The sequence below is a fragment of the Lichenostomus cassidix genome, chromosome 4A, assembly GCF_008360975.1.
Source record: "Lichenostomus cassidix isolate B80296 chromosome 4A, HeHo_3.0, whole genome shotgun sequence".
Lineage (NCBI taxonomy): Eukaryota > Metazoa > Chordata > Aves > Passeriformes > Meliphagidae > Lichenostomus > Lichenostomus cassidix.
Window position 1 is genome coordinate 8293702 of NC_139485.1, and position 26303 is coordinate 8320004.

The 26303-nt window shown below is 46.1% G+C and overlaps 1 protein-coding gene across 1 annotated transcript in view; it reads left to right on the top strand.

Annotated features, from left to right (window-relative positions):
- The window catches only part of LOC146437421 (synaptotagmin-like protein 2), a 30801-nt gene extending 12729 nt beyond the window's left edge, over positions 1 to 18072 (top strand). Inside the window, exons 4-17 of the mRNA XM_085060403.1 lie at positions 3072 to 3165; positions 4238 to 4328; positions 4502 to 4595; positions 5214 to 6329; positions 7696 to 7794; positions 9660 to 9751; positions 10215 to 10316; positions 12190 to 12359; positions 12534 to 12636; positions 13264 to 13425; positions 14143 to 14221; positions 14774 to 14873; positions 15117 to 15322; positions 16395 to 18072. Coding sequence (XP_084916529.1) covers positions 3072 to 3165; positions 4238 to 4328; positions 4502 to 4595; positions 5214 to 6329; positions 7696 to 7794; positions 9660 to 9751; positions 10215 to 10316; positions 12190 to 12359; positions 12534 to 12636; positions 13264 to 13425; positions 14143 to 14221; positions 14774 to 14873; positions 15117 to 15322; positions 16395 to 16540 — 2654 coding nt within the window. The 3' untranslated portion in view covers positions 16541 to 18072. The remainder of the gene's footprint in view (positions 1 to 3071; positions 3166 to 4237; positions 4329 to 4501; positions 4596 to 5213; positions 6330 to 7695; positions 7795 to 9659; positions 9752 to 10214; positions 10317 to 12189; positions 12360 to 12533; positions 12637 to 13263; positions 13426 to 14142; positions 14222 to 14773; positions 14874 to 15116; positions 15323 to 16394) is intronic.
- Positions 18073 to 26303: the final 8231 nt, after the last annotated feature.

The following is a 26303-nucleotide window of genomic DNA, read 5'->3' on the forward strand; positions in this document are numbered from 1 at the left end:
TTTTTGAGGATGTGCATTTGTGCTTGCACCCTCTTGACATGAAGGGGCAGAGCTTCAACAGCCTCTCTGCCAGGGCCCAGGCCAGGCCAGGCCAATGATCTGTCCCCTGCAGCTCAGCTACCAGCCTGCAGTGAATAGGATTGTCTGCCCTTTGCCTTGCCCCCTTAGCTCACTGCCCACTTCAGGAAAGCAGAATTTGAAGTACTGTTTGGTTTAGATTTAACTTTTAGGGCTGATGTGCACATATGAGATGCCATCTAATCTTGGGTTGTTATATAAAATAATTTCCTTACTAATATAGCAGTATTATGCAAGATATATCATTGCATGTGCATTACTTGACTAATGTTGTTTTAAGAAGGAGGAACCAAATGTTATTAAATTACTCTAATACTTATGTTTAGATTTAGCCTTTATTCCTTTTCAACTTTTTTCCTTCCCTTTTTTCCACTACTTTTGTTCTCAGACTTATTTGGATAAAGCTCAGGTATAACATGTGACTTTATTCCCTCCTCTTACTTTTTCCACTGCCATTTTACATCACTAGTTGAGTGTCAAGATTCTGCAGCTAGTATATTCACCTTAGATGAGATAAGGACCTTTACTTCCCATATTGACACCTTTTTTTCTTCCCCTGGAAAGATCAGTCATTCACCTCTGTTGGCTTTCAAGATGATGAAGGGGTGTGTGTTCATTTGGTCAAATCTGTGTAACATGTTCATAACTCCTGGTTTAAGTCTTAAGTCTGTGTTAGGGAGTGAAATGAGAAAATTCCTGCATGAAAAACCCACTGAGGTAATTGCTGGCATTTCCTTTGCAAGGTAGGTGGGCTGAGGAGGGGTGGAAATTTGTGCTTGCAAAGGAAAATTCCCAGTGATCTTTTCTGGAGGAGGGTTTTAGCCTTCAAAAGGGAGGGTTGTGGGAATCCCTAAGGGTTTTCACTGTTTGTATTGATTGTAGTAGAAAACACCAGTCATGGGCAGTAATGCGAATCTATAAAACAGATAGATACCCTATATTTAAATTACAGCCTGCAGAGCAGCACAGATGGATGAATTTGATGATAACTTCTCCTTGAGCTTATGTGCAATACTTGAGGGCTAAAGAGAGAGGCCATTTTATCCACCTGCCATGGCACGTGAGCTCTGATGCACAGTTAGTTGTGCTTTTCCCAGACACTGAGAATCTTTGTTTTGGAGGGATAGGAAATGAGTAAAAGTGTTAGAGCAGGAGTGGCTGTATACACACATATAAAAATGTACATATGGGCAAGTTAAACTGGTCAGGCCACTCCTAATTTCTGTTGGAATTTACTTCTTATGTTGTCTCATCCTAAAGTTAGCAAAGGCATATTGCCTGTCTTGATGGATTACAATGTTCTAAAATAGCTTATTTGTGTGTGGTGGTAGGAGCCAGGCAAAGCTGTGTCAGTGGCTGAGCCATTTTGCAGGGCAGGGATTCGGATGGGTGGAAGTGAAAACTTCCTGCTGCCTCTGCCAGCCAGGAGTGAAGAGCTCTGTCTGAGGGGGAAGTGTCAGTGAAGAGCAAGCACGACACAGTGCCTTGGGAAGCGAGGCGAGAAATGAATGCAGCCTTTGGCTGTCAAGGTCTTTTCAACCCTGACAACAAAGGGAAAGTGTGGGAGCTCTGTGTTTGGTTCCTTTACTTCCAGCACAGCTACCTGCTGGCATCTCCCTCCCCCAAGTCTGAGGCAGAAGAGGAGGATGTGGCTCGCTGTATCAATAAATCTCCTCAGTGGTCCTGCATGTGCCATGGCCTGCACGTGCCACCAGCCATGCCTCAGGTTCTCTCTCCTAAAACAACGTTCAGTGATGCTTTGTGTGCATCAACGTTTGCATGGGCAGAACAGACCCTGTCTCAGGAACATGCTCCCTAAAACTGGTTGTTCCTACACAGCCAGGCTCTTGTTTGTCAGCAGGAGCAACTCCCCAATTTCTCACTGTTGAGGACACCATGGAGCCACCTGGCTGTCCCCTCCTGTGTGTGCCAGACATGCAGTCCTAATGCAGACAGCTCTGAGCAGCGGCTGCTGCATCCCTGCACCTCAGGGCCAGGCGCTGGGTGGGCAGCAAGATTGGGAATGCAGCATTTTTCTCTATAGGGATGCACAGGCAAGGGGGAATGAATCTTTGGATATTCCTGTGACTTGCAGGCTGATTGTACCGATGCTGGATGGCACCACACAGGCAGTGTTGAGTCTTGTCTGACCATAGGACTGTCCTGCTCTGGGGGCTTGTGGTTTTCCAACCAGATAACAAGCAAGGCTATTCTATTTTATATTACTTCTGAATCCTCTGAGCTTCTTTTTCTACTGTAGTGTTTAATGAAGGATATCTTAAAATGCTTCGGCAGTTCTTGTAACAGGTAGATCTTCTCTTTAAAATAGACCTAGCTGCATGTAAATAAATATATGCATATCTTGTTGACCATACAAAGCTTAGTTTTTATTCACTGTTTGAGAGTTTAATCCTTTTGGTTTTGCAGTAGCGAGAAAACCCATTTGCTAACAAAATACCTAATGCAATATTATACCCTGGCAGTCTGCTGTAAAGGTTACTGTCCTCAATTGTTTTTTCTTTGGGGTCTTTGGGAGCTTAGAAGCTATAGCTGAGCCTTGTGCCAGTAAAAATAACAGGGATCTCCTCATTAACTCTATTGGCCTCCTCCTTTGTTTGCCAAGATCGGATGACTTGAGTCAAAACAGGAAATGGCTGAATTTAAATCCTGGAACGGATTAACTTTATTGACAGTCACGGCAGCGTCCTGTGGAGGTTTCCAGCGATGTGACAGCTCCTGGCACGAGTTGGGCGTTGGGCAGCTTTGGCCTCTTGGACCTGTGGGGTCTGGAAGTGCCTTTGCTCCCCCAGGGCTTCCCATCCATGGGGAGAGCAGGCAGAACCCCTGACAGCCCTCCCCTCTTAAACCCCCAGGGATTGTGTTGGTGGGACTCATTTTCTTTGGGGAAAGCTTTTTCTTTCCTTGAACAAAACACACCAACCTTTACAAGTTTAATGAAATGTCATTTCTCAGTTGTTTCTGTTATATTACAGATGAGGCCAATGAGCACATCCAGGTGGGTCTGGAAAGCAAAGGTGCCCCAAGTCCTGCCTTCCCTGAGCACGTTGCTGATGCAGGAGAGGGAAGGTAATGCTGCTGCACGTGTGATGCTCTGGCTGCTGCTCTCCCTTGTAATGAAAATTGAATGCTACCCATTAAACCCTAGCCTTTAAATGAGTTTCTGAGACTGTATAAGTAATATGTTCTATAGGATATTTTTAAGTCCTTCTTCCAGGAATTGTCAGAATATCAATCCACCCCTAATAATCAAGTGCTAATGTGCTTATCCCACAAAGGTCTTTTCCGGCATGATTTGATAAGGGATCAGTAAAATGGAAGCTGTCTCTAATGTCAGGATATGCTGGTTAGTTTTTCAAAGTAATTATGGCTTTATTTGTTTAATTTTTGCTATGGAGCAACACTAACAAAATGAACTGTTTGAGGAAACTGCTCATTTCCTGCTGGTACCAACCTCTGCATCCCACGCTCAGCATTCTCCATCAAGGCTTGGTAGGATTTCACATTGTGCTGACTGAGCAGAAACATCCCCTAAAAGCACTCCAATGAGCAAGTCAGTGACCTCACTCAATATCCATGAACTATGGAGAAGCAATTAAAATATTCACATATTCATGTACTATTGTTCCCATCTCATTTGCCTTTTTTGCCAGGAGAATGAGGAATCATTCTTCACAGGTAGCAGTTGCTCCAGTTAAATATTAAATATGGGCCTTGACAGCTCTTGGAAACATATTGCAGCTGATCAGTGGGTGTTGTTTAATGAAGGATACAGAGGCAACAAGCCCGAGGTGCTCCTGCTTTGCTGGCACAACACCCAGTGGGGTTTTTTTTGGGGGGGGGTTGGTTAAATCTTGAAAAGCTTGCTTTGTTTTTCTCATTCAGTCTTAAGCAAGGTGTGGCCTGTTCCTTCCTGGGCCATAGCATAGAAATGCATCTCTCTTCTGCATGGCCTTTGGGCTCTTCTGGCACTTCCCAGAAGGGACAAGTCTGAATAAACCTGGTAGTTGACACGCATTGTTTTTACTGAGCAAGTTCTGTGTCTGAGCAGAGCTGAGGTGATGTTGAAGACTGCCTGAGCACACAGCCAGGCAAATCATTACCATGACCTCCCTGCCCAGGCATTTCTCTTCTCCCACAGATCCAGTACACCTACTCTGGAAACCTCAGAGCAGAAAATGTTGCCCAAACCGAAGCCAAGACTTCCTCTCCAGTTGTCTGCATCATACAAGGTAGTACAGGCACAGCCTCTGCACTTTGTTTTGTTATTCCTTGGAGCTTCATAGAGTCTCTGCCTACTGACAGGGGCTCCCCAGGCTGCCTGCCCTGGTGTCTCTGCTCAAATAAAATGTATTTTATCCAGTTGCCAGTATATATACACTGATACGATTTTTTTGCTGTTCAGAGATCCAGTAAACATGATGTCTCTTCCTCAGAGAGTGACACTGGAACAAGTCCATTTGTGGCTGCAACAAATGGCTTTCATTTGTCTAGAAAAGGTAAGTTTTTTGTTCAGTGACCTATTGATGTTTTTGTTATTCAACATCAAACACCAAGAGACAAGATGCTTTTCAGTGTGTGTACAAATATATAACAAACAGTACCTTGGCATATAAGAATGGGCTGCCCACATTTGTATGAATTACACCCAGGGCAGCAGGAACTGAGCAAAAAGCAATCTGATGACTGAAACTTCTCCAGGGTCTCAGCACATTTTAAACTGAGTGCTTGGCTCTCAGCTCTTTAATCCAGAAGAGAACTTACCCTCTCTTTCCAGCCTTGAATGTATAGTGTAGTTTTGGAACATGGCAAATAGCCATTAGGGAAGCTATCAAATTGAAAGGGAAGCTGCAAACAAATCCACAACTCACAGCAACAGTTTAGAGCTCAGTGAATTTTTTGCATGCCCTGTTTCAGGGAGAAGGACTGGGCTTTTCAGAGCTTTCTTCAGATGGAAGGGGGCTTTTTAGATTCTAAATATGGAAATGAATTTGGAATATATTGATGATTTCTGAAAATTCCCCCTGGCTTCTCGTTGAGAAATTGCAACCCAGACCTTCTGGGGAGATTGGATATGATGCAGTGGGACAGGCTGTGAGCATCTGTTGTTGTTGTAGGTCATGGAGTATCTCCATTGCCCACCAAGCTTTCCGAGGATGCTGTGCCTCAGCCCAGCACTGCAGCCAGAGGAGAAGCCCTTGATGGAGCCAGCAGCCCCACAGAGGGGCCAAAGACTCCACCTGAAGAAACTTATGCTCCCAGCAGGATACCAGTTAAGAAGAAACCAAGCAGAGCCTTGCCCAGATCCGAGCAGTTTGTGAATCTCGTGGGGCCAGCAGAGAACAGCCTTGCAAAGAAAGAGCCGCTGGCAAGGCCCAGGCTGCTGCCCACAGAGGGGGAAGGCAGCCAGGCCGGGAAGCAAGGCGTGAACTACACGATCTCGTCGATGAGTACCAAAGAGGAGGATATCGGCCTCGACCGCGAACACTTCAGGAACCTGAAGAACTTTTGGGAGAAGGGAGCAGACTCGGTGGCTGTGGGGAGCATGGCGGCGGAGCCGGGCTGGGCCGAGGCAGACGGCCGGCAGTTCAAGCTGTGCCGCTCGCTCTCTGCGCAGTCTGGGCAAGGCCAGGACACTGAGGGAAAACCTGGCGCCGTCACCAAAACAAGGACCCCCTACAAAAGGACAATAACACTGTCTTCTAGTGAGGAAGAGCCAAGCTATGCCACTCCTCCAAGGAAAGGTTCCGTCGCTCCCAGATCCACGTACGCCCAGAGCAAAGGCGGCCTGGTCACAAGGAATGGCTCGCTGAGGGAAAGCAATGGGAGGCTGCCGGCGCCAGAGGAGGAGAAGGTGGTGCAGCACTGCTCCAAGAAATCCAGACTGCCTGTGCGAGTGCCTTCCCTCAAACTCGAGTCGCCTAGCAGGGATGTGTCTGACAGCACGCTGGAGCCAGCGACGCCTACGGAGGAGCTGGTCGTGGCAGAAGAGCTCAAGCCCACAGCGAGGTCCCTGGCGAGCAGGGTGCAGATACTGATCGAGCCTGCACTCACAGATGGTGAAAGTGACGGTAAGGAAGAGGAAAGGTCTGATTTGGGCACTCATGACAACATGGAAATAAATGGAGAGCTACCTGAGGAAAAAATGTGTGACTCCTCAGACCGGCCAACACCTGGTGAGCCATCTGCAGAGAGAGAAGCTGTTCAGGGGACAGACTCAGCTGTTTACTCAGGTACTGAGGGTGTGACTGCACCCTGTGAAATCCAAATAGAGAGCCATCCATAAGTCTGTTTTCTTCCCTAACCCTTCTGCATCTTGCACATTTTCTTCATCTGTCCATTTATCCTGTACTGCAATTTGTGCAGAGTTAGCTTGTGTGGGATGTTTCACAAACGGCTCTGGGAACAAATCTTGTGTAGCCTAGCGCAGGTATAGAAGGGGACAGTGCCATGTTCCCTTGCCTTCCTCCCCACTACCAGCCCCTGTGCCTTACCTGCAAGCACCTCACCTTGGGACAGCCCTGCACTACCTACAACACATCATTGGAACTCACTTTTATTTCACTCACTGGCAAGATTGTATTTTCTTCAAATGTGGGACTTCAGGAGCACTTTATAGTAGTAGAGATAAATCTAACACAAATAGAAGAAATAAAATGTGAAGCAAACTGTTTAATAAATACAGTGGCTCTTAGAGTACCTTGATATAACCACTGGCTGTCAGTGCCTAAATGACATTTTGGGTCTTTTTGGAATGTACAGGTGAATTTCAATATTAAACTTTAAGCACAGTGGACTGAACAAGGAGTCTGATCTTTCTTGGTTCTGATAGTATGTTCTCAACTGTGATGGTGTCAATAGTATCATCGTTTAATCATCCTCTTCGTTTGGGTTTGATGGGCTCTTTTAATGACTCTTACTATGAGAAGAAGTTATGGGTATTTGCAACTCACTTTACATTTGAGCTCTGATTACCAACAGCTCTGCTCTCTTCCAAGCAAAGACCTGCAGAAAGAGAGCATCTTACCCCCTTTGTTCAAATTTCCTGTCCTTGTGTACCTGGGTAAGACCTGTTTGAAAGGATTTTCCACAGACTCATCTGATTTTTATTTTTTAATTGTGTCATTTCTTGGCTTAATTCCTAGCTTGTATAACATTCCAAGGAAAATCCTGAGTTGCACTTCAGGTCAATGCAAATATTTTCTTTATGGAATGTTTTGGGTTGTGAAAGACATGTAAGATCATTCTAATATTTCTCAGGATTTCCTCCTTTATTAATTCGTTCAGTTCAGGATGACCTTAGTAGATGTCTATGTTTCACTGGAAGCTCTTCACAAGAGCTGGTCTGTCTTGGGGACTGGGTTAATCCAGTATTTACATTTCCTAACACAGTGTGAAGAGCTTTGCCCAGGGGAGACATCAGAGCACCCAGAGGACTGGAGAGCAGCCCTGTGCAATGCAACTGCAGTGTGCTCTAGGCAGAGTGAACAAGGGAGGCACACACACACACACACACACACACACACAGGGGCTTGTTGACACACTGCCCATTCGTGTTTATTTATTTACCACGTTGATTTGGCTTTTCGTGTATTCCAGAGGAAGATGGAGATCATTCTGCTGCTGCTCAGGCACTGGCCCGAGCAAACAGCATTAATCTTGCAAAGAGCATGGTGAACATTTACACAACCACAGAGAGTGAGTAACATCTTTCTTTCTTCTTTTTGGTTTACATTTGCTGAAGGTAATATATTATGCCAGCTTTTCATCGCCATGCTTCTGTGCATGTACCAGGCTAGGAAAATGACATATTGTTTCATCATCAAATTAGAGAGTTTATAGTGCCTAAAATTAAATTCAGAGCCAGGAAATTGCAGCTAGATTGATGGTTTGTTACTTCAGTAAAAGCATGAGGGCTTCAAAGGGTTGGTAAGAAGCTTGTGTTCGTCTCTCCTGTTCCTGCACGAGGGCTGTGGGAGCTGCTGGCAGCCTGTGGATCCATCTGAGGTGCCAGATCTGGTGTCAGTGTGTAAGTCGTGCCACAGGCTCTGCTCACGAGGCTTCTCCCCTCACCCAGAGCAGAGCCCATGGCTGGACTGATGTCCCCAGCTGCCAGCTGGGACATGTTTTATAGTGACAGCTAAGGAGAAGGCAACCAAGGGAGCAGCAGACTACCTGAAGAAGCCCAAGAAAGCTGCAGCCATGGAAAGCACCTGAGGGAAGGCAGCAGCAGCTTCTGTGCCCAGGAAAGCCAAAGACAGTTCCCAGAGGGTGAAAGTTGGCAAGCCCAAAAAGCTTGAGCTAAGAGCTTGCCTAAAAGGAAAGTGGTGAGGCCAAGGCTGCCCGGACTGAGGTGAGAAGGATGGGCAGGCAATGCCCAAGGAAAGGTAAAGCCACTTAGAGGCTTTGATTGAGCCAATTTAAGCCCAACCCCTGCTTATGGGAGGGAGGACAGTCCCCTTTGAGGGTCTGTCAGGGGCAGCTTGCAGGCAGGTCACACTGCACAGCTGGGTGGCTGTTCCCACCCTGGGTGGCACCTGGTGCCAAGCACTGTCCCAGCACGTGGTGCCTGGCATGTCACAGGGCACAGTGGCTTGAAGCTCCAGGCCCCACATTCCTGTTCAGGGATGTGTTCTCCACACAGATGACCAAGATTTCAGCTTCCCCTTATCTAGAGCCCCAAACCTCATCCTTGGAAACCCTCCTCTACAGTTCCTTGTTTGCAGTGTAGCAAATAGTCTGTGGAGAGGGCTAGATACCGTTATTAGTATCTCAAGGTTGGAAATAAAAATAGTAAATATCAAGTGAATGGTAAATAAAGAAGCTCTTGGGAATTTTGAGCACCAAAGAATGTATCATTGTGCCTAACATGCTAAACAAGTGTGTGTATGAACATGCGTGTCCATAAACATATCTCTTTTCAAAACAAATTCTTCTGGGATGGAGAAAATCACCTTCAAGAGAATTACTGGGAGAAGATAGAAAAAATAGGTTTTAGTAGACATCTAAACAACCCAGCAACTATTTTTCTATTCATAGGAAGCTTTCTGACTTTTTTCTTTTAGATCATCTGGCTGTTATCCACCTCTGTGCCTAGCAGTGTTTGAGAGGTGTATGCAAGGGTGAAACTGTGGGTTTAAATATTTCAGTGCTCTTTTGTACAGGGCATTGTGCTATGAGACAAACATGTGAACATGATTGGTTTCTTTGGCAAGGAGATAGATTTGTGTGGTTTTAGTGTAAATTAAGTGTACACAAAGCAGGCAACATCCACGTCCTTATGCTGATATGGGCATTAAATGAGCCACTAGAGGGAGTTCCACACTCCCACACAGAGAAAGAAAACAGTGAAAATAGCTCTAAGATGTTAATTAGCAGTTTTTGTCTTGGGGAGGATCAGCTTCAATGACAGGTGACACAGACAGGGCAGGTAGGTGGTACTCCAGTGTCTCCCACAAGCTTTTTCTCTTTCCTTGTGCTCTTAGACAAAAGTGTGATTTTCTTATATTCTGCTGACTATGACTAGCTATCTTGACGGCTTTTTTTTGTTTTTGTATCTGCAGCGTACAATAAACCTCATCTGATACCACATCAGTTTCTTGAACCTGAAAGAGTCAAAGAGCTGAGCAGATCCTCTCCTCTCCTGTTGTCTGAGGTGGGTTGATGCCAAAAATGGCTGAAATGGTGCTCACAGCATTCCCTGAATGGCAGTTGGTTTCATGAGAATGTTTCTCCTGGGCACCAACAATACTTGCTTTAGAGCATGCCTGGGTTATGTCATGAATAAAAGAGAAAAGTCTTAAGAGACAAGCTCGCAGTATCCCAGAGCAGCTGTTCCATCCTGGAGGAGCTGAGGTGTTTCCCTGTGTCTCAAACCAGGCTGTTGTGTGCCCTTTTCCAGAGCCCAGGCAGGGCATGCAGCTCTGTTTGGAGGCAGTTAATGATGACGTTCAGTGCTGCTTGGAGGGGATGCCCCTGGGGAGGCTCCCTGCACTCTCCTGCGCTCTCCTAACCTGATCTCTGCTTAATGGGACTCTGCTGAGCGATCGGTTTATCTCTCTAGTGTTGCAAAGTGCTCCTTCGGCACAGCTTAAAGATGCTTCTTATTTTCCGAGCAGACTGAATCAGACACGGCTTCGGAAATCAGCTTCCAGTTGAACAGGCACAAAAAGACACCCAGCATTGGCAGCCACTCGTCTGACATGGCTTCTGTCTCCTCGGTAGGTACCGAGCGCCGGCGGCTCCTGGACAGGGCAGCTCCTGGACAGGGCTGCTGAGGCAGATGCAGTGACGCTGCATTTAGGCTGATGCTGCTGATGTGGCCTCTGGAGAGTCCTGTTTCTGCAGGGTACATTATTAAAAGAACGGTGGTGGTTAATTACTTGCTGGGGTTAAAGGAGTGAATCCAGGTACCATCTCAAAATAGAGACCCACTGAGGAGTCCCTGGTCGAATTCCCCGTGAGCGACAGTCCCCCACTCCCAAGGGTGGATGCTCTGAATCCTGGCGGTGCAGAAACTGGGGAGGCCTTTTCCAGGTGGGAAGATGAGGCACACAGCCTCATCAGGGACATATTTGTGGTTCAGGACTGCAGATGGGTGCCCTCTGCAAGCTCATCTTTTAACAGCAGGTAAGAGCTTAGGAACTCAGAGTTGGACAGCAAAAGCATGTTTTGGGTCTTCAGCTTCTAAGGAAAACTGAAAAAAAGGTGAATGTATTTAGCTGAGCGTTTTTAAAAGATTCCTTAGAGACGGTATTTGGGGAGGCAGCTGCTTAAAAGTGCATGAATTTGCTGTGTTACTGTTGCAGGTTTCTCCAAGGTCTATATTTGAGATTTAAAGAATATATGTGAAGCAAAGCTGGTAGGAGGAGGCCATGAATGTAGACAAATATGTTAAAACCTCTGGGGCACATGAGTTCTTCTCCTAATTTGGAGCATCTGGGAGCTGAAAATGAGTGTAGGTCATACAGGTGCTGTTGAAAATCTCATTCAGGATTCTCTGCTGGGGTGAGTATCCTGATGGGATGGTAAATACAACTCCAAGGACTGACAGGAGATGTTTAGCAGGTTTTTGGAGGTTATAATAAAATTCAGAACCAAAGTAAGTAGGGAAAGACAGAGAAGAATTGGGTTAATTACTAGGAAAGTTTTTTTGATAAATGATCATGAGTGTACCACAGAAAAGTGCCAGGAGGGTTAACGATTTGCTTTGTAAACAGCATTAGCTTTTATGATATCCTGTCAGGAATCATGAATGATTGGTGCAATAGAAAATTATCTCATCTTTCTGGAGCTGAGCTTTGCTTGTGCTTCATAACTTTCTACCAGTGAAAGACAAAGCCTTGAAAAAAGTAGCCCAAGTTGTCTGGGCAAAATGCAATTGGTTCTGGGTAAGCAAGTAACTCTTGGATGCCTAGCTCCAGATTTGTGTCTGGAGGAACCTCATGTTCCTGTGCCTTTGGGCACAGCAGATGCACAAAGGCTGTCTCTGGTGGGGCAGTGGCTCTTCAGGACAGGGTTGTTTCTGTTTTGTACCACTTTATGCACATTGTGAGTAAGCAACAAGATAGGAATAGTTCTTCCTACATTTCTAGTCTGATAGGGTTCTTTTTTGCCTGTTTTCAAAATGGATTGACAATTGTGTGACTGTATCTACCTGAAATGACAAGTTCTTATAAGATAAGATATATTTTTTTCTTAGTGATGAGACTGGGTCAGGATAGCAGTTGTTTGTACTGTAAGCAGAGGGAAGAGACTTGTGTGGTCCCCCCAGTAGTATTTGTGTCCATTTCCCAAAGTTTTGGGAACTAGGAGTGAAAAAACTTCTTTATTTCTTAAGCATTCAATGCTTCTAAGTCCTGGTCTGGGATAGCACATCCTTGTGAGACCCCTATTTGGGTTCCCCAGCCCTGGCTTGTTTGAGAACAGCCACAGCTCTGAACCACCTCCGTGTCAAGGACACCACACTGCACAAATACAGGAATGCCAGATAATACCTCTGGGAATGCATTTCTCAGGCTGTTTTCTTTGTCCAGAACAAAGTCAGGACTGTGCCTGTTTCGGTGGCACTGACCTTGCTCTTCCTCCTGGCAGGTGAGTGGCAGTGTGCTGAGTGTCTACAGTGGTGATTTTGGGAGTGTGGATGCCCAAGGAACTGTGGAATTTGCCCTAGACTATGATGAGAAGAACCGGGAGTTCCAGGTCCATGTGTCCCAGTGCAAGGACTTGGCTGTAGTGGATGAGAAGAAAGGCAGATCTGACCCGTGAGTGATGTTTTGGTGCCTTGTAAGTTCTACATTGCTGACTTCTGTGTTCTGGAGTATTTTTATTTTCTTTAAATCTCATGGTTCCTTCCTTCCTGCCTGCCTGCCTGCTTGCTTATTAGAGAGCTTGGCAATGTGGAACAATATCCGGCTGCAATTTGTTTTCTTTTCTAGGTATGTTAAAACTTACCTGCTCCCAGACAAAGCTAGGATGGGTAAGAGGAAAACCTCAGTGAAGAAGAGGACAGTGAATCCCATTTACAATGAGGTGTTACGGGTAAGAACAAATACATGCTCTGAAAACCTCTGTTTTGTAGGCACCTCTGTCAGGCAGGTCTGGAAAGATCCTGGCAAGATCCTTTGCCTTGATCCTTTGCCTACCTCCTTCCAACACTGCACTGCTTCTCCCTGGGATGTTAAAGGTTCCTCTGCACCCATCTGTGTGGCACCCAGGACTTCTCAGCCAAAACCACAAAGTGGTCTTTGGATGTAGTAGGGACCTGGAGGCAGAGCAAGGGCTGTTTGTCCTCCCCTTCCCTGGCATGCAGTCACGAGGCCTGGGACAGTAAGGAAGGTCTGCCTGATGTGATCATACTCATCAAAGCATAGAGGATTATTTAACAATGCCCAGGCCTGTGTTAATAACTCTTGAAAGAATATTGGTTTTGCCCTGTGATGAATGGAGTGCCAGGTTTCCCTGCACTCAGCAGAAAACAGGTTCAGGGTAGTAGTATTGCTACAGGACAAAAAAAGAGATATTGAGACTGAAGCCAGTCCATTGGCAGTGCATATGTGGGTTTGGTTTGAGTGTCTCAGATTTTATCCAAGGTTTTGAGTAGTTTATCTGTTTGTGAAAGAAACTGAAAAAAAAAATTAACCACTTGATTTCTCTTTCTTCCTCTAGTATAAAATAGAGAAAATGGTATTGCTGATCCAAAAATTAAATCTCTCTGTTTGGCACAATGATCCATTGGGACGTAACAGTTTTTTGGGAGAGATTGAAATAGACTTGGCCAGCTGGGACTGGAGCAACAGGAAACTCAACTGGTACCCACTGAAGCCCCGGGTAAGTGTGTCTCAGCTGCAATCCTGCTTTCCAGCCCAGCCCTGAAGCCTTGAGGGTGGCAGAAATCCTTCCTGACTCCTCTGAGGTCTTTGGGTGTGGTGGAGCAGAACAACCTGAACTGTACTAGGGAACAAGCCCTGGACACCTTGGTGCAGTTCAGTGCTCAGAACAATGGACTCTCAGGTCTGTTTTGGTGACTGATCTGTAGGGACATTTTCATAAATGCAACCTGACACTAATCACAGCAACTCTGACATGACTTTGCTGTGCTCTCCACTCACATGAAGACCGTCCCTTAAAAATAGACAGCAGAGTACTAGGTGAAGCAGCTGACGTGCCTTGAGAGGTAAATATTCAGGTGCCACTCTTTGTAAAGCCTTTACAGCTTCCTGCATGCTTCTGGATTCACACATCTGATTTGAGATTCCTTTTCAGCAAATAGAGGAACATTTACTTTTTAAAACCAAGATGCTTAATTATATGCAGCTGGACATGTCTGGAAGGGCAGCCTTGTACTCTGAATCCTCAGGGGTTTGGTTCTGAGAGACTGAGTTTGAGAACAAACCCACAGAAAGGAGCTGCCCTAAGAATGTGCTGCTCCAGCTATGGAAAATCAGAGTTTGTCCATTTGTGCTCCTCCACTGAAGTCAAAAGCTTTTTGCATTGCTGTGTTTCCACAATCCTTCATTCAGTCAGTCATAACCCTCTCTGTTTCAGAGCCTTTCTGCTGTTAATGGTGTGGATCATCGAGGAGTGATGAGTTTGTCCATTAAGTACGTCCCCCCTGGAAGCCTAGGTAAATGTGGTTCATGCATTAAGGACTATTGCCCATGTGCAAACACACAGCTTGCAGTGCCTCATCTGCTTGGGGGCTGCTTAAAGACGAATCTCATTAGAGCAAGATCTTAGAGATCAACACAAAACCACAACATTGCAGTCTTTTGCAGCTCTGCCTGCAGCCTCCATCTGATTTTTGCATCTGGATTTACTGGGGAAGTCCTGGGGAGAGAGAAAGGGCTCAACACCCTCCAACTCATCAGCTGTTCCAAGCCTTGTGGGCACTGTAGGGTGCTGTGATGTGGTAGGAGCAGCCCAGAACCTGTGTTACTGTAGGCCAGGCATGAAGTTGGGTTGGCTCAGCAGTTCCTTCTCCTTTCCTGACTGATACACACTTGGTTGTGTCAGGAGCCTCTGCAGGTGCAGGAGTGACAGAGCTGAGACCCCCAGGGAGGGACAGTGAGCACAGGGGAGCCATGTGGGTCCCATGGCTCCCTGGAGAGCAGGTTTGTCATTCTGTGAGCTGTGGCTCCGACTGGCACAACAGATTTTCTCTTCTTCTAAATGGCAGGGCCCAAGAATCCTCCCTCTGGAGAAGTTCACATCTGGGTCAAGGATGTCAAGGACCTGCTGCAGTTGCGTCCGTCTGGAGTTGACTCCTTTGTGAAGTGGTGAGTGCCTGAGCATGGGGCTGCTCCTGCTCTGTGCCCCCACAAAGGGCTGTGTTTCCTTCTCTGTTCTCAGGCTCACCAAGCTATATCTCCAGACTGGAAAGCCTTTGTGTTGCATTGGGAGAATTGTAGGGGAGAATTGCCCTTGTTATTCACTTGTGGCCAAATTAGGAAAATTCTTGCTGCAATAAAGCTCTTGGTCAATGTTCAGTGCTTTATGCTGTGCTTTTTCTCCTCTCAAAGCTATGTGCTTCCAGACACCAGTAAGAAGAGCTACCAAAAGACCCGAGTGATAAAGAGAGACACAAACCCTGTTTTCAATCACACCATTGTGTATGATGGCTTTCATACTGAGGATCTAAAGGATGCCTGTGTTGAGCTCACTGTGTGGGATCATGAAAAGCTTACCAACCATTTCCTTGGAGGAATCAGGCTGGGCCTTGGGACAGGTGAGTAGTTTCCTTCATATGAACTCAACACTGTTAGTGTAGTGCTGAGCCACAAGGCAAAGTGGGAAGTTACAGAGTGTTTTCCTGTTGAGGAGAAACCAGGGATGTCTCAGTAACTGGTACCTGCACCATGTCTTGGATGGAGGGGGCCCTGGTACCATGGTAACAACCCTCTGTTCCCACATTTTCTGCCAGCATCAGACCTGAGGTCTGGCAAAACTCTCCTTGGGTTCCTCAGAGAGTTTCCCTGCTGTTACAGGAAAACAGGCTGCATGACAAACCAGCATTACATTGGTGCTCCTCCCAGGGATGGACTGGAATGTCACACGGGACAGCACCACCTGGTGACTGTCCAGCCTTGAAGTGCTGTCGGAGAGATTTCACAATGTTGCAATCAAGGATAACCACTCCTTCGGGGACAAGGCTTGTGGTAGCTGGAAGGTCTGCCTAGCAGGTGCACCTGTGGCTGTTGGATTTGCCTGTGTGTTCCCTGTTTTCAACCTCTGATGTCACCAGGAGGGCTGTGAACTCTCCAGACAGAAGGGGCAACAAGAATAAGACATAAAAATACCAAACCCAAGATTAGCTGTAACCTAAATTAAGATTTCTATCTCATTCACAAGTAATTGGCACCTGAAGATTTGGTTGCATTGGAATTGATGTACACACTTTTCTGCTATAGTATGTTTGATTCCTGTAGCAACGAAACAAGAGAATTTAGATGAATACTCCCCCTTGTCCACAAGAAAATCTTATAAGGGGAAAACCAAGCCTTTAAGACCTTCTTTACCATTCAAAAAGACACAGAAAGGGCATGAACCCAATATTGCTTTCCTTGGCAGGTTATGTTTAGGATCCTTCCATTTTATTGCTTTTGCAGTGACCTCATTCTGACCTCTGGTGTAGAATGGGCATCACAGAAGAATAGGAGGTGCTCAGGGTGCAGCTTCCTGAGGAGAAGTCAACACCTTTTCTGTTAAGGCACTGCCTGCAAGATTAATGTTCCACTGAGTGTTTTTGCACGGAGTGCGAACTCTTTTTGTAGCTCCCAAAGTGTTCTCATTTTTTTCAGGTTTGAGCTATGGCATCTCAGTGGACTGGATGGACTCCACGCAGGAGGAGGTGGCCTTTTGGCAGGAGATGATGTTGGCTGCCAATGAATGGATTGAGGGATTGCTGCCCCTGCGCTCACTGGCAGGAAGGAAAAAGCTGAAATAACCCATCAGTGGTGCCATAGAAATGCTGGATGTGTTCATTAGAATTAGGAAACTTCCTGCACCAGGCAGAAAGAGACCACCCACAGGGCTGCAAGTGTCAGGGTAATAAGGCAATTAATGGACATCACCTTGGAGGTGTTAATGTTAAGTACTAATCCACTGATGGAGGACATGGAAGATGCCAAACTGCGGCTGTACTTGATTTTGACCAAGAAGAAACTTAATTTGCCTTTTTGTTTAATAATTTATGTATTCAGTATATTTGAATTCCATTAAGCTGTGGGAGCACTGGCAGGAAGAAAAGTAGATACGGGTGTTTTTATTTTTTTGCTGTTTCTTGTGCCATTTTTTTTTTCTGTGCAGAGATGTAGTTGTACTGGAGCAGCAGCATGGTATTATTCATACTCCCTGCAAGGGGTACGCTTTGTACTTGGTGTACAATTGCTCCAAGTCACCAGCACAGTTTGAGAACAGGAGCTTTGAATTTGTCACTGGTGATAACACCTCTTTAACGTGAGGAAAATTGAGTTCCAAGGTGCATCTAAAGAAAGAGAGGACTATTTGCAGCAGAAAATGAAGCAACCTGTGGCGGATGACAATGAGGAATTCAATATATTAATTTCTTTCTGCTTTAATCTGAAAGAGCATAGGGACGGTCTTACAGCTTGTGGTATTTTGCAAGCAGGGGCTGTTTTCCTGGCTTTCTCACAGGCTTCCTCAGTGACCTCAGGCAAGTTTCTTTGTGAAAGGAGAGTCTGAGTGCAATATAAACTGAAGTGTTTGCCCAAATGTAAAATATGGTTACACTGCTAATGGGCCTGATCACACCTTTGCAATGCATCATGTGCAAAACATTTCAATATGAGCTAATAATGTAGGAGACATTCTCACCTTAGCCTGGCACCACGGGTCAGGGATGAAAGGTCAAAAGCACACTGGAATGCAGGAGATACTGGGAGCTGGTGGGAGAGGTAAGCAGCGAGTGAGTGAATGTGACGGTGACCTGCAGAGCTACAGTTTCCTGGGGGTCTCCTGCCTTTGCCTCCCCTGCTGCCCTTCTAGTCTTCCTTGCACCTGATACCTGTTAGTGAGTTGTCTGTGGCTGGAATTCCCTTTTGTCAGTAGCTTGCAAAAAAACTTTGCATCTGGCACATTGACTGTGGCAGAGTGGTGTTGTGAATACGTTTTGAATTGCAGCTTTGTAATTTCTATTTTGGATGTACATATTGTGATTAAATAGAACGTTTTTCTTTAGTCATCAGTTGGTCTCCTTGTACCTATTTTTATCATTCTCTAAGTAAAAAAAAGCAAGTAAAAGAGGTGTTAAATTTTGTTGCGGCAAAATGAAGCATTTTTGCCAAAGGGCAAGTGAAATGTTGTGAAGAAATATTTTTTATAACTATCCCACCTTAGATTTTGGTTCTGTGATTATTTTTATATTCTTCTTTAATGGATTGATTTTATTTAGCTCAAGCCTAGTGTGAATTTTCAGCTTAGCAAAGATGATTGTAAATAAATTAATGGAAAAATGTACACCTAGAGTAACAAGACTTTTTCTTTAAATAGAAACATTGGGGAGATAATCAGCAGCTTTCATGGAAAAAAAAAAAGAATTAAAGTGGTTTTGCAGTTGGAAAAAGACAATACTTGGAAATGTACTGGTCACAGTAATAAAAGCACTAAGAGAGAGTCCATAGAACAGAATTAGGCAAGAACTGTAATGAAGGAGCTGATACATCTGTAACATGTCAGATCAAAGGTATTTTGTTTTGTTCACCAAGATTTGGTGATTTTTGTATGTTTGTGGGATAAAATAACAATACTGGGCCTAAGTTGAGAATTTTAAAAATACTATCTTTACCTTAGGTGCTGAGCATGTGAATATTTATACATGTGTATTACTTAGCTGCTACCAGGAGCCCTGCTCATAGGGGTGGTGGCTTGTTGCAGTGAAGTCACCCACAAGGATAGGGATATTCCTGGGGACAGAATTTCTGCTGTGCCTAAAAAGTGGTTGGTAACACCAGCAGTGGACAAGTCTGGGTCTCTTTCTGGTGGGTTCAGCTGATTTCTGTCCATCATGAAAGTGGAGTTAACCCTCCTCCTCCTCCTCATGCAGAATTAGCTCATGGTGATGTTGGCAGAAGTGCTGTTTGCATCAATGGAGCTGGAAATGGTTGTGTTGGTGTTTCAGAAAATGAGCATCTTTTTCATTGGTGGTGCCAGTAAGTGGACAAAAAGGGGGTCAGTGGGCCAATTCATCCCAGCAGAATTACTTTTATGAACTTGGCACGGGACTTCGTGAGACTATTTTTGCATTCAGATTCCATTGAGGATTTTTGTTAATCTTTTGCTGGCTTGTTTATTTAAATTAAGCCCTGATTAATTTAAGAAGCTTTCTTTGGCATTAAATAGTTTATCAAAGTAAAAGATTACACTGCCAAACCACACACACTTCTGTCACACAGCTGATTCTGAGGCAGTAAAATTTGCTATGCTCTCTCTGTTTCACTTACTGCCCAGACAGCACTTTATCATAAAATGATTTAAGACACATTTATTGCCAGTGTCCTGTGGAGGAGCAGAGGACCTTGTGGGTATAAGGTTAATGGCCTGCTTGCATGTGCTTTATGATGCTGACATTTGTTGTCAGTGAATGCTGAACCTAGCAGAGATTCTGGCCTGTAGGTGTGTGCTGATGGCCACAAGAGTGGGGCTGTAACTGGTGAAAAAATAAGAAAAAAACAGATGGAAAGGTTTCTGACTGTATTTACTAGTTCATTGTAGAGTGGGTCAAGCAAAGCTCCATGAGAAGGTAAGACTTTGTGCTGGTAGTGAATGTGGTTTGTGCCTTTTGTTTCCTTGAACACGAATGTGCCAGCACTGAGAGCTGACTGTGGTCCCTGGGCTCTTGCTGGGGACAGAAGTGACCCCAGGGACTGAGCAGCCCAGGGAATGCTGGCTGACAGCCTGGGACCCTCAGGCACCATCCTCTTAATACCAAACACAAACCTCAGCAGCTGCAATAGAGCTGGCAGCTGCTTTCCATGACAGTTCTGCATTTGTGAGTTAATGTGCTTCCTTCCAGGTAATGTCTGATTTATATCACTTTTTCTTGGAAATCTTCCAGGATTAAAAAAAAAAAAAAAAAGAGAGAGAGAAAGCAAAAGTCTAGAAAGTATTTCTGCCTCATTAGGCAAATATAATGTGTGGCCTATGGCCACTCAAAATTATTCATATTACAGGTATCAGAAACTATTGCAAGTAGTTTAGAAGCTAACTAAAGAAGAGAAAAAAAGAATTGTTGAATCTTGATGAGTATCTCAGCAGAGATGGAAAAGAAGTGGTTGAATTAATTATCCATTACTAAATATTTGCCTAGCTTTATCCTTCACCAAGACAGGGGAAAAATTAAAGTACTATAGAGAGTTGGAGATAATGCTGCCTAAATAAACCCTTGTAATAATGTGATCTGTTGAAATAAGAAATGCTGTATTTTTGCAGGCTTGTTAAATATGTATCAAATAGACTGATGTATCAAAAACTGAATAAATAAACATATTTCTGATCCTGATAACTAAGCGTGAGCATATTCAGCACCAGGTTTGATTATTTTTTTTAGTTGTCTGGTTTGTACTTGAAGATATTTCATGGCTCAATCCTTTTTCTTTCCCACCTGCATACTTTGCACCCCTCAGGTGTTACAGTGGATGCCTGGGAGCAGATGTCCCTCTGAGCACTGTCACAGCATTGTCAGCAGAAATTGGGAAGCTCACTGTAAAGCCCCATGCAAGACCAGTGCTTGCAAAGATGTGCAATGGATGTGTTCCTGGAGCTCTGAGATCTACTGACCACTAGAGAGCCCTTAAAACAGAAATCCCTTCCCATGGGGTCAGCCAGGAGAAGCCATAGCTTCCCAGGGGTGCACTTTTTGGGAGGTTCCTGGTACTGGTGGCTCTGCCACAAGGAGCAGCTCTGCCAGGATGAAGTTTGTGGGGCCCCAGGAGGACTCTGAGTGTGTTTTGCTACAGCAGGATCAGCTCCTGGCCTGTCCTGAGGAGGAGGTGGCTGATTTGGAGCAACATTGGGCAACTCCAGAGTAGCCATTCCCACTTTTGGGGTGTTTGCCACCTTCACCCACACTTCTGAATGTGTTGGTTGCTTGAAAGGTGCAAAAACTGAGCATCAGTCTCCAGAAGGCCCACGGAGAAATTACTATAAATGGTGTATATGAGATCTCTGTCATCTGAGAGAGGGATGGGAATGATGGAGAGCTGGATATGTCTCCTTCAGGAGCCCTCCAGGAGTCTGGCAGCCCCAAACCAAGCTCCTTTTCATTTTGCATTAATGTCCCATTCACTCAGCTTAAATGCCTCAGATAGTAAAGTCTGAATGAAGGGTGAAGCTGTCAGCAGAGCATCCTAGAAGAAGAGCATCCTATAAGGAGTGGAAAAACAAACAGGAGCAGGGGCTGAGATTGCTACGTTTGCTGGTCTCACCAGGTTCATGCTGGAGGGCTCCAGTAAATATTCCTGCTGGAAAGGGGCTGATGTACAGTCACTGCCCTGCAAGTGACCTGAAATACATGCTCGCTTAGGCAGGCAGATATTTGCTTTTTAAAATGTTGTAAAATCATCTTATGGTTGAACTTGTCTCTGGGCTGTGGCAATTTAGCCTCTGTCCTGGACCCAAACTAGCTAAACCAGCCCTGCTTTTGGTTGCTTTAGGAGGAAAGGAAGGAATCTGAGCATGAAGACATTTCTGCAGGTCAGTTTTCCTTTTTTCCCAGGACTGCCATCAGGGTTTAGTGAATTATTTGGCATCCTGTATATTACAAAATGGATACTATACAACACCACAGAGCCACAAGTCCTACCCCCTGCAGCACCTTAAAGACCCCAACAACTAATCCTCAACAAGCGTGGCAGCTTCTGATGAAAAGGCACATGTTTAGTGGTGCTGAACAGAGCAACTGCAAGTGTACTCTGCCTTTCCTCTGCAGACTGCCTGTGCTGCTGCTGAACTTGAGATGCTACCAGCAGGAACAGAAATCAGATTTCATGCATCTAACAACCTGTAATACCATTACAGTAGTTGTTAACAATCCAAAGTAGCTCTTGAGCTGCTGTAAGCAAGCAGTCTGAGCTCTGGACTCAGAGGGGAAGCCAGGGAGCTGCTTTCTGGCAGTGTAAGAAGCTCAGACACCCACTTTATAGCAAGAAAAATCACAATAACCTCTTTTCCTTCCCTCCTCTCTCTCCCCCACTCACCATTACTAATTTATCCTGATTGTAATGGCTTCTATTTGCTCTAAGCAGATCCTGTTCCCTTCCTGGGAAGAACAGCTACAAGGACATAATATTCCCAGTGGAGGATCTGTGCTTGGATTCAGGCAGACTAAGGCAGATATAATGATCTCTTGATGGGAGGCCCCTTTCTCGATCAGCCAGCCCATGACCATTTTAATGTGATCGTAATCTGAAATAAGACACCAGGAGCTGCATCTGGAGTGAGCCCTCCCGTGGTAATGAGCTGACGTTTAATTTATTGTCACAGGGAAATGTTTTGGAAATGTTTTATGTCTCTTCAGCTGACTTGCTTGCCTGTGCCCACTGTTGGGGCTGGAGGCTGTGTCACGGGTGCTGAGTGGCACCAGAGGGTGGCTCTGCCACTTGCAGGGATGCAGGGACAACCTTAGCCTCTGTACACATCCACCCATGTGGGTCACACTGCATGAGGATTTAATCTTCCCTGTCCTTCTGGCTGCAAAGCAAATGCTAACACTGCCCTGGAGCACTGCTACTGACCCAAGAGGATTCTCTGGTTATTTCTGAAGTTTCTCTGCATTTGTGTCTCTCTCCCATTCTCCCACTGTCATGGATCCTGGCTGCCTTTGCAGCCCCATGAGGAGGCAGAGCCTCCTGCTCAGGGTATGGGGCAATTGAAGCTGTCTCAAGTCAGGCAGCTGCTCTGTGCTGGGCCCTTTGTTCCTCTGCGGCTAAGGGAGAGAGAAGTGGTGCTGGAGGATGGATCCTCCCATCAAGCTGAGTGGGATAAATAGCTCTGAAGATCTTTCTGCCTCTCTCAGCTGGGTACAGAAGGAGCCTGGGCACCTAGTGCAGGAGAGCCATTTAGGTAATGGGTTCCTATATTGATGGGGGTCCATTAATGGGACAGCCAGCCTCACTCAGCCAGGACTCTCTTTATCAAGCCTGTGTCAGCTTTACTGCTTTTGTTTTGATTCCAGTGTGACACTGGGGAACCAGGGGAACCAGGGGTAGCTCTGTAGCCAACCCTGGAGCGCCAGCCAGCATGGCTGGAGCTGCCTTGCTGTGCAGTGCTCACTCCCTTGCACACTAGAAGCATTTTGCTGACAAGGGGGTGTTTGGAGGGGCAGAACAGACAAATTTCCTGGGGACAGAGGCTGCCAGTTTGCCAGAGAACTCCACCTCTCCAAAAAGCACTTTAGCCCAGCCAAAAGCCAAGGTAGGACAGAAGCTACACCATGTGCCTCCTGGCATTCAGCCCTGCCTGCTCTCCCCTCCTGCTACTACTGCTGAAGGCTCTAAGGCTGTCACCTCATCACAAAGTCCTAAATTATGCTCCCAGTGCCTGCTGTCAGTTGGGCTGTCAGCTCCAGAGCACTGTGTGGTGCCCTTGACTTTCCGCTTGTCTGCACCACCCTGACTAACTGTGGGCATGGTATAAATAATAAACACTAATTCACCTTAATACCTTCCCTCTGTCCTGGGTTTTACAGCAACACAGATCAGCCATAGGTCATGGGTGCAATCACACCCCTGTCAACAGTGTAATTCGTCTCCATGTCACATCTCGACAGGCCTAATTTAACAGGGATGTTTTTTGGAACTAGCTAATAAATTGTTTGCTCCATGTGGTTGCCCAGCCCCGCTCTCAGCACTCCCATCTCCCTGGGCCATGACTGTATTCAGTGCTGGGCTCTGGCCTGCTTGGTCATGGAGGGACTCAGGGCTCTGCTTGGGTGCAGTTTGTCTCTGCAACAATGAGCAGCTCCAGTGTGAGTGTGACTGGGATATAACACCTGCAAGGGCCAGGGATGACAGCCTGTGGATTTGGGCACTCTAGCTCACCAGTGTGTTGTGATCACTGCACTGTCCCAGGCTGGGGCACAGATACAGCTCCTGTGCAGCCAGACCCACAGAGGGGGATTGTGGCTGATTGATTGTTTTTTGTATCCTTGGAAACTGAAAGGGCATTAAAATTGCATGGTGTGTGCAGAGCTGATGCACTCTGCTCCTTGTAGTGTGGCCTTGGGCTTGGAGATGGCTTCAGCCTCCAGCTGCGGGCTGTAAAGGACACTGCTTTGGGAGAAAAGCCAGGCTACAACTGAACAGCAAACTATTTAGAGGGAATACTACCTATTTAGAGGGCATCCAAGCAAGGTCAGGTTGGATGGGCCTTTGAGTAACCTGGTCTAGTGGAAGGTGTCTCTGCACATGGCAGGGGTTTGAACTGGATGAGCTTTAAATCCTTTTCAACCCAAACCATTTCATGATTCTGTGAAGTACCTCTGTGAATTGCAGAGCTGCGGTCCAGGGGGACGTCACCTTGTGCAAGGTGTGCACAGAGCCCTTGGGCAGGGCTGTCACCCATGTTTGGCTGTACAGCACAGGGCGTAGGGCAGTGCTGCCTGATGGATTGGACCCTGCTTGTGGAGTGTCATAGGTGCTGCCAGCAGGTGAGAGAGCTCTGGGATCAGCCATGTCCTCACCTGTGCTCAGGTGGTTCTCAGGCAGCTCTGCCCAGCTCTACCAGCTCTGAGGGGCAAGGAGCTTCTCTGGAATCACCCCCAGGCCTGTGGGAGGGAGTCCTGAAGGGTTGCCCCCAGTCCAGGGCTGCCAGCAGTGCACACACTCCCACAGTGTCTCACCAGCACCTGCAGTCCTGTCCTCAGCCAAAAAACCTCCCTTTGCATCAAATCTGGGTTACTGTCTCTCAGACACCAGATTTTCCATTTTCTAAAATGGTATCAGAACAAAGGCTCTCCCAGGATCTCATTTGCTCCTACCCTCTTGCTTGCTGCTAATTAATACCGTGGCTGCCTAGTCACGCAGCGGGTGTTCATCTTTATGCATGTGTTCAGAGAACATAATATCGGCATCATGGGGTCCTGTGAGTTGATTTGCTGGGGAAGACAGATCCCTGATGCTCCAGGAATTCCTCTAGCTATGAGAGGATCTGCTGGGCACCTTGGTGGTCTCCTCAGCTCCACACAGCCCTGCGAGTCAGGGTGCTTTGGCTGCTCCCTGTTGAAGCTCACGCTGATGCCAGGAAATGTCCACTGTGACCTGTGCCTTGAGCTGCTCCTGGAGATGCTGCTGGTGGGTGACTCACAGGATGTCTCTGGTGCCTTTTGCCTGTTTGAGCACAGTCACACTTGGGGAAGAAAGGGAACGGGGTGACTGTGTGAGCACGTGGGGAGGAGAGAAAGACAGTGAGGAGAAACCACAATTGGTTGTGGGCTTCAACTAATGGGCATCGAGTACTCAGAAATCATTCAGTAAAGTGCACCAGATCCCCACAAAACCTCGCTGGCAATGAGTCACTGGTTAATGTACCACTAACTTGGATTTATAGGTTTAATATATTTCTGTTGCACTGTTGCTGTTGCTGTGTAGATTGCTTCATCCATTTGCTTTCCTGTCCTGAGGTACATTGAAATAGGATCTTTTGGGGTTGTTATTTTTTAATAAATAGATTATATTTCAAATAATATTGAAAAAGTTCCTTGCCATTTATTCCTCAAGACTTGAAATGGCCTCTCTAATGTCCTAGTCCAATTTGCGAGGTGGCTAACTGTCTCATGTCTGTATAAATGTCCTTTTTCTGAGGACCTAATGAATGTAACAACCTCTGTGGATGTGTTTATTTCAATAGTGGTCATGCAGGAGGAGCTTGTAATGAAACCATCTTTATTTAAAAAAAAACAAAACACTAACACATTCATAATTTTTTTTTAAAGTGTCAATATTCTTTCTTTATATCTGACTGAATACAGACATTTTATTCACTGTATCTAATAATATACATGTCAATTTTCCTTTCCAGAGATCAAAACTCTGCTCTGGCAAGAGTTTTAAAAGTAGGTGCTCAAATGCAGCCATATCCCATGGAGGGAGAGTGGTTGTGTGCTGCTGTGATGGTGATGCTCCTGGTTTGGGGCAGGCTGGGCAAAGCCGGGACTGCCATTCCGAGGTGTGTGTGTTTGCACTGTTGGATGTTCACACTCTGCTTCACCCTGCAGAGCCCAGACCCCACGCGAGCAAGGTGAGGGGAAACGCATTCAAGACTTGGTGGTAGTTAAGTTGCTGGGTATTTAATGCCTGTAATTAATAATTTTTGAGACTGTACACACATCATACATACACACAGACACAATATACATACACAAACAGACACACACGCGTGTGTGAGAAGCTGTATTTGCTGGGTTCCGTGAGTAAGACGCCTTCCTGTCACCATTGTCCCTTTCCAGCGCAGGTGCCCCTGGGCGGTGCAGAGGCTCTCCAGAAGTGCCAGCAGCACCTGGCTCCTCCGGGAGATTTCAATGGGAACGAAGCACCCGGCGCAGTAGTGAGGAGCCCGAATCTCTCCAGACATGAGAGTCGAGTTTAAAGCACAGAAAGCTGTCGCGCACCCTGCCCGCCCCCCTTTACCTTGGCGAAGCGCTGAGGAAGGCGAGCTTCCCCCGGCCACGGGCTCAGCACAGCTCGCCCCGGGGC